The sequence below is a fragment of the Physeter macrocephalus genome, chromosome 12 (genome assembly GCF_002837175.3).
Source record: "Physeter macrocephalus isolate SW-GA chromosome 12, ASM283717v5, whole genome shotgun sequence".
Classification (NCBI taxonomy): domain Eukaryota; kingdom Metazoa; phylum Chordata; class Mammalia; order Artiodactyla; family Physeteridae; genus Physeter; species Physeter macrocephalus.
The window spans coordinates 23,230,424-23,238,217 of NC_041225.1; the positions used below are offsets into that span (position 1 = coordinate 23,230,424).

Sequence of the window (7,794 nt, forward strand, 5' to 3'; positions counted from 1 at the left end):
GTACCGAAAAAAAAAAAAAAAAAAAAAAAAAAAAAAAAAAAAAATTGAGCCTATCACATACCGACCCTGACTGACTCACCTCCTCCCTCCGTGCGATGCCACTTTGTCTGTGAATTGATTAAAGTATCTCTAAAACCAGCTCAGTGCCTGGCTTGTGCTAAACCATAAAACTGAAGTCGCCTTCTATCCTTATCTGAAGGCACAGACTTATGGCACAGAACGTATATGCTTATAAAAATTAGCAGATGCTCGAAACCGAAGAAAAACCCGAAGCCCCAGGAGAGAGCTCAGCGGTCCCTAGTGTGTATGTGCTACTGGACCCAGGGGCGTGGTGACCGCCCATGGAGCTTCTCCTTCACCCACCAGGACTGATCACCCTGTGACAGTGGCCCCGGGGCCGACGCTCCGGGCCATCCTGTGCAGAGCACCTGTCGGGCAGTACCTGTTTTAGTTTGCTCTATTTTCAAAACCATATACAACATCCAACTTGGGTGGAAATACTGAAAACACTGAGGCCAGCTCGCATCCACCGTGTTCCGTTTCAAGAAAATAGTAGTGATTTGAGAATTGTACGGATGATGACTTAGAATGTCCTTCTGTGCAGTTCAGCTGGTTGACAGGGTCATTCGTGACATCTGCGTTCGTGATGATTCCTTTTTTTTTGAGGGGCCATCCAAGGCCCCTGTGCCCCATCCCCAGTCGCCCTCCTGGGCCGGCTCGGAAGCTCTTCACCCCATGGTGATTCATTTCTAAGAGATCAAGTTGGGGAAATAATTTTCAAGTTCTGTGTCTCTTTCCCCACCTGCTCTGGGCCCCTAATCCTCTAATGGCCATGATTCTGAAACTAATACATAGCCCAAGGCCTAATCAGAGATAAAACTTCCTGTCTCTTCCTGGGTTTCCTCCAGGTCGTCAAGCCCTGGGTTTAGTATGGAGATAAGGTGAGGTTTTTCCCTGAAAGATTTGTTTTCATTTGGTCGGTTTGGGGCAAAGGGACACACAAATACAAACTATAAATCCATCTGTCTCTGAGGTGCGTTTCTGCCGGCAGCTGTGACAGGTGGCAGCCCGCCCCAGAGTTGGATTTTCTCAGACCCCCATTTCCCTGAGTTGTCATTCGTTTATATGGAGTGATCTCTTGTTTTGCAAGATTTGTACACCTTAAATCAAACGTTTGCAAAGTCGGCGTAAAAGCCAGTGGATGGCGGCGGGGTGCTTGCTGGTTTTGTCCTGTTGGCAGCGGCACGCAGCAGGGGCCGGGCTGCTGGGTGCTCACCAGCCATAAGTTCCTGGGTTTGGAGAACGGAGGCAGCCTGGTCTAGGAATTCAGTTCAGACCTGGATTAGCCAGCTCCCACCGTCCGTAGGCCTCCCTGCGGAACACAGCCGTGGATTAGACGCGGCCCTACCCGGCCTGATGCGTCAGGACGCTTTCTGCTGGACGGTAGCCAAGGGGGGCAGAGCTTATCCGGTTTGGATGCGGAGGCTTCTCCAGGGTGGTCAGCTTGTGAGCTGAGACCTACGGGAATGGTCGACCAAGGAGGGGGACAAAGGCTGGCTCAGAAACCACAGGAACAGGAGTGAAAATAGGACTGGGTTGGGAGGGGCATCCTTCTGTCTCATTGGTCGGATCAGGGGAAGCGGGGACAGGTGACACAGCCCTGGTGGGCCGTGGTGGGTGGCTGGGTTTTATTCTGAGGCCACCGAGGGAGGCCCGTGTCCGTCCTCCTCTCCCTCAGCCGCGCCGGCCACTTAGTGCCTCCGGAGAGGCAGGACCCTCTCTCTTTCTTCACCGACGTCCCCCCTCCCCTCCCCAGCGCTCACCCACCAGCGCGCGTCTCGGGCCCAGGTCCGGTTTCTGTGGGGGCCTTTCCTGACCTCCCGCCCCGAGTTTAAATGCCCTGTGCCACCTCAGTACTCTCTCTTTTCTCTCTGCAGAACTCAGCACAGTTTGCACCTATATACCAGCTCCTTCTTTATTCGTTTCCCCCACTGGATGGTCACTTCCAAGAGAGCAGAAACCCATGTAGAGCGTACACGCTGTGCCCTCATACACGCGCATCCAGGGCATGGCCTGTTTGGTGTGAGTCCATGTTCAGTAAATAATTGTTTATCGAATTCAGCAATACTTTTTTTCCCCAAAGAATATTCCTCATTCAATGTCTTACCCTACATATTTCTCAGTAAATGAGATGAAAGGCTAATTTTAATAAAAGTAATAATATCTTTCTAAAATCTAATATATTCGCATATACGTAGGGCACTGACATAATCACAAATTTAAACATTTCTCAAATAAAATCTGTACATGAACCATAGTATAGCTGCCTCTGGGATACTATGAACCATGTTAAAATGCAACCAGGATTTCCCACTGCTCTTAAAATATTTATTTTTAAATAGCTTAGAATCAGAAGAATTTAAATTTTTTAAATTGAAATATAGTTGATGTACGATATTCTGTAAGTTACAGGTGTACAGTGTAGTCATTCACAGTTTTTAAAGGTTATACTCCATTTACAGTTATTATTAAATACTGGCTATATTCCCCTTGTTGTACAATAGATCCTTGTAGCTTATTTTATACCTCAAGTTTATACCTCTTAATCCCCGACCGCCATATGGCCCCTCCCCGCTTCCCTCTCCCCACTGGTACCCACTAGTTTGTTCCCTATATCTGTGAGTCAGCTTCTTTTTTATGTTCGCTAGTTTGTTGTATTTCTTAGATTCCACGTGTAAGTGATATCATACAGTATTTGTCTTTCTCTGCCTGACTTCTTCACTTAGCGTAATGCCCTCCAAGTCCATCCATGTTGCTGCAAATGACAAAGTTTCATTCTTTTTTATGAGTGAGTAGTATTCCATTGTATATATGTACCACATCTTTTTTAGACATTCATCTGTTGACGGACACTTGGGTTGCTTCTGCACCTTGGCAGTTGTAAATAATGCTGCTAAGAAACGTTGGGCTGCATGTGTCTTTTTGAATTAGCATTTTGGGGTTTGTTTGGTTTTTTTTTTTTTGATATATACCCAGCAGTGGAATTGCTGGGTCGTATGGCAGTTCTATTTTAAGTGTTTTGAGAAACCTCCGTACTGTTCTCCACAGTGGCTGCACCAATTTACATTCCCACCAACAGTGCGAGAGGGTTTCCTTTTCTCCACACTCTCTCCCGACATTTGTTATTTGTGTTCTTTTTGGTGACAGTCATTCTGACAGGTGTGAGGTCGTATCTCCTTGTGGTTCTGATTTGCATTTCCCTGATGATTAACAATGTTGAGCATCTTATCGTGTGCCTGTTGGCCACCTTCATTTCCTCTCTGGAAAATGTCTATTCCGTTCGTCTGCCCATTTTTTTAATTGGGTCATTTGTTTTTTGATATTGAGTTGTATGAGCTGTTTATGTATGTTGGATATATATAAATAACCCCTTATTGGTCACATCATTTGCAAATATTTTCTCACATTCAGTAGGTTGTCTTTTCATTTTGTCGATGGTTTGTTTTCCTTTGCTGTGCAAAAGCTTTTAAGTTTAATTAGGTCCCATTTGCTTATTTTTGCTTTTATTTCCTTTGCTTTAGGAGGCAGATCCAAAAAAATATTGCTACAATTTATGTCAGAGTATTCTGCCTATGTTTTCCTCTAGGAGTTTTATGAATTCCAGTCTTACATTTAGGTCTTTAATCCATTTCGAGTTTATTTTTGTATATGATGTTAGAGAATGTTCTAATTTCATTCTTTACAAGTGGCTGTCCAACTCTCCCAGCACCGCTTACTGAAGAGACTATCTTTTCTCCATTGTATATTCTTGCTTCCTTTGTTGTAGACTGATTGACCATAAGTGTGTGGGTTTATTTGGGGGCTCTCTTTTCTGTTCCATAGACCTGTGTGTCTGTTTTTGGGCCAGCACCATGCTGTTGGGTGAACTTCTAATAGTGGTAGAAGTTAGAGAAAGTGAAACTTCTAGCTGCTGCCTGTATAGAAATCACTTTTTACAAATTCAAGAAATAGCTTGGGGAAATGAAAATTAACACCAGTTAACACGGGTGCTGTCCATTCCATAACGAGTCTCCAGTTTACAAATAACGAAATACATTTAGCACTGAAACCCTACTAAGCAAAGTGTCAAGTTTTCTTCACTGCAGAACACGAGCGTCTCAGCCGGCCTCTGGGTCATTGTGAAGATCAGGAGCCGCCCACGCCCGGGGCGTGGCTCGTGGCCCAGGACCGGGTGGTAACTGGTGTTCTCTTTCCTCTGCAGCCCAGTGACTTCTCCGTGTCTCTCAAAGCATCAGGGAAGAACAAGCATTTCAAGGTGCAGCTGGTGGACAACGTCTACTGCATCGGGCAGCGGCGCTTCCACACCATGGACGAGCTGGTGGAGCACTACAAGAAGGCCCCCATCTTCACCAGCGAGCACGGGGAGAAGCTCTACCTCGTCCGGGCGCTGCAGTGAGCCCAGTGGACGCGCCCCGGAAAGGCGCCCCGGCCCGGGCCCTCCTGCAGGCCCGCTCCCGGTGGCCGGCCCGTCCTTGCTCTCTCCAGCTGGTTTCCCTTTCTTGTCCGGGTCGGTTCGTTTGCCATCCGCCCTCCTTTGCCATCCCAGGCCCTCCTGGACGGTTTTAGTGATGGGGAGGTGGAAGGGGACGAGTCAGCTCACTTTAACCTTCTCCGTGGGAGCCAGCCTTAGTCTTTTCACATCGCTCGTGCCAGCAAACCCCCCCTTTAAAGACATCGGGCGCGGTTTGGATGCACCGGAGCTGCCCTTACTTCCGTGAGCCACAGCGCACGTGACAGTGGGGCCGGGCCCTGGGTGGCACCTGCCCAGGGACCACCTGTCCTGGTCCCGGCATCCCTGGATCTGCGTCGTTGGCGTTCACACAGCTCCCAGACTCTCCGGGGGTGACCCCGGGCGCTCGTAGCAATACTGGAACCACCGGGTGAGACGGGAGGGAAGAAGCTGTCCAGTGCCTTTGGGGCTGCACTTGCAATAAAGAAAAGAGGTCCTGGAAAGTCAGTCCGGAGACTCGGAGAGACAGAGGTTTCGGAAATGTTCCCCCAAGATGTGCCATCTGCATAGTGCTCTTTCTTCTTGCCCTTCGGCTCGTTTCAGTTTCACGATGATGTATTTAATTCTCAAAGTAATATGTATCTCTAGCCATTTGTTGACACTAATACAGATGATGAAGGAAAACAGCTGATCTTTGGGAAAGGGGCGTGACCAACACTTCACACACACGCGTACACTATATATATATATATATATACACACACACACACACATATATATATATATATATATATAATTTGCTTTACAGGGAAATTTTTCAGGGTTTACAAAAGGATATGTGAATTTGGTAGTAGGAGACACAGAATGTTTATGAAGAAATTGCATTTTCTTTTTTCTTTACATTTGAACTCCTTTATAGTTTAAATATACACTCTTGAGATGGCACATTCCTACAGCTGAGGAAGGGGTCTTGAGACCTCCTAAACTTGCATACTCAGTTTTTTGGATATTGTAATAAAAAAGTATTATGACACGACTCTGTGTGCGTTCATCTGTGGCAAAGCTCGGCCTCAGCGATGGGGCAGGAGCCCCTGCAGCCTTTCCTGAAATGCTCAGTGCCCGGAAGGGGGGAGCATTTCCAGAGAGGTGTTCTAACAGATTTATTACTCGTGTGTTTTCTTTTTTCTAGCGCCGCATTTTTGCTATCTTGAAATAATTTTAATTAGAGTGACTCCAAGAGAAACCAGAATCTCAAGCTTGGTCTTACCTTTCTTTACTCTTTGGAAATTACCTGTTAAAAATATTTCACCAGACTGTTGTCAGCTAGCCCTCCCCCCTCCAGCTTTCCTCTCCCCCGTCCCGCCTGCCTTCCGCGATCACACGCTCCCTCTGGGCCGGACGTGGCATCCTCGTCCCAGCTCCTGGAGGCGGTCCTGGGATTGTCCCCATCACACAGATGGAGAAGGTGAGGGACAGGTGATTGCACGGGGCACGGCTGGGGCCTCGTGGGGCAGGTGACAAGCGCAGGACTCCGGCTTCGGGGCCACGCCCTCCCAACAGCGGCCGGGGAGGCTTCCAGGAGAAGTAAGGTATGTGGTGAGAGTTTGCACTGAATCTGCCATTCCTGTTCTCTGTGAGTTCATTGTACCTTTAGTTGTTGCCTTTGAAATTAGACGCCTGGTGTCTGGGACCTGAGGTTGGGGGCACCTGGTTACATAAGAAGAGCGCCCCAGGTGAGTGAGGCAGACCATCACCTTAGGCGACACACGCGGGTTCCGGACGTGGTCATGGAAATCCCACTTTCTCGCCACTCTCCGGTCTGCCTGCTGTGCGTACCGCGTTGACATCATGCCAGAGTCCCTCTACACTGTGAGTGCCCGGACAGCAGAAACGCTGATTTACACAGCAGTTCAGGAAGAAACAGTTAAAGGACGCACTACAGACACACGTTTTGGCTTCAGGAACTTCTTTAAGGCCTATAGTTGTCATGGACAATTATCTTTAATCTCAAACGACCGTGTGGGAGTCTCCAGCTGCGTGGGGTCGATCAGGATTCGCATCTATGAGGTTCTGCACTCCGGGACGTCCTAGTTTGAGCCTGTCGATAGAGTGGGTGCGGGGGAGGGGATGTCAGGCAGGTACCCGTGTGGTTTGGCGTGTGACCACCGACGCGCTGTCCAGGTGGCCCTTGTGCCAGCACCTTCCTGCCTGGCCAGGGATTTCCTGGACAAATCTGGTTTTGCTGTTCCCTTGCCTCTTTGCACAGACAGCAGAGGACAGTAAGGTCGACTCTGCTCGTTTGTTTGCATCAAATGTGCCTTCGTTTTCCATTAACAGCCTGTGCATTACAGTCTGGAGCTACCAGGCTCTTCACAAGTGGCTTTTGCCAAATGCCATTAAATCCTGTTTCTAGGAGCTAAAACTGTCCATCTTCTCTTCCAAAGTGCCTCACAAATTAAAGTCTTAAATTGTAAATTAGAATCTTTGTATCTCCTGAACTCTGACATTTCCAAACAAAGCATTTTTGGTGCCTTACAGTTTTGTCTTTGGTTTCTATGCCCTGATTGGTTTACAATCTACTTTTTTCACCATTTCTACCACCCAGCGCCTGAATGCCAGGATAATTTCTCAAGACCAAAGTTCAGAACTGAGAGGATAAAACAGCTTGAAAGTATTCTTTTAAAGTGCTACTTTTCAATAAACACAGGTCTAGTTTTGGCCATTTGCTCACTAGAATCCAGCATTATTCATCTGTGAGCGTTTGATTCATGTAATTAACATCATTTCCGCTCTAACACCTGGCCCGGGTGCCCTCTGCTGTCCCCAGAAACAGCCTCCCCCGTCCAGACGTGGCCGCTCCGGTGGGAGTGCTGGGTCGTCCTTCCCGGCCCCGTGACTTCAAGCAAATTATCCAGCCTCTCTGAGTGTTTGCGCACAAGTCAGTAGGGCTGCTTCCACCTCTGTACTGAGGGTCGTGCGGGGTCAGCTGGGGTGGCGCCCTGGACGGGGTCGTATGCTGTGGCCTCGACCACGGGGGACGCCAGCCAGGCCTCCGTGTGTCACGTGACCCTGCCCTCGTCCCCCGTGGGCTTCCTCAGGGGCCCCACCCGGAGTTCTGGCCCCAGGAGGCCCTTAGGGAGCGTGGTCCTCACCCTGCGGTCTTAGAGCCGACCCGCCCCCTCTTAGCGCTCAGCCTCGTCCAGCGTCCGAAGAGGTGCTGCTCCAGCCGACTCCTCCTCCTGGAGCTGCAGCCCCAAAGCCACGCTTGACCGCATCCTCACCTG

General features: G+C 48.8%; 1 protein-coding gene across 11 annotated transcripts in view; it reads left to right on the forward strand.

Annotated features, from left to right (window-relative positions):
• The window catches only part of NCK2 (NCK adaptor protein 2), a 138,164-nt gene extending 132,598 nt beyond the window's left edge, over positions 1 to 5,566 (forward strand). For 9 of the 11 annotated variants that reach the window (XM_055089003.1, XM_055089008.1, XM_055089009.1 and 6 more), the window contains one exon: positions 4,262 to 5,566. In XM_055089003.1, the coding sequence (XP_054944978.1) occupies positions 4,262 to 4,456 (195 nt within the window). In that variant the 3' untranslated portion in view covers positions 4,457 to 5,566. The remainder of the gene's footprint in view (positions 1 to 4,261) is intronic. The other 2 variants (XM_007108360.4, XM_028496552.2) reach the window with 1 other exon arrangement.
• Positions 5,567 to 7,794: the final 2,228 nt, after the last annotated feature.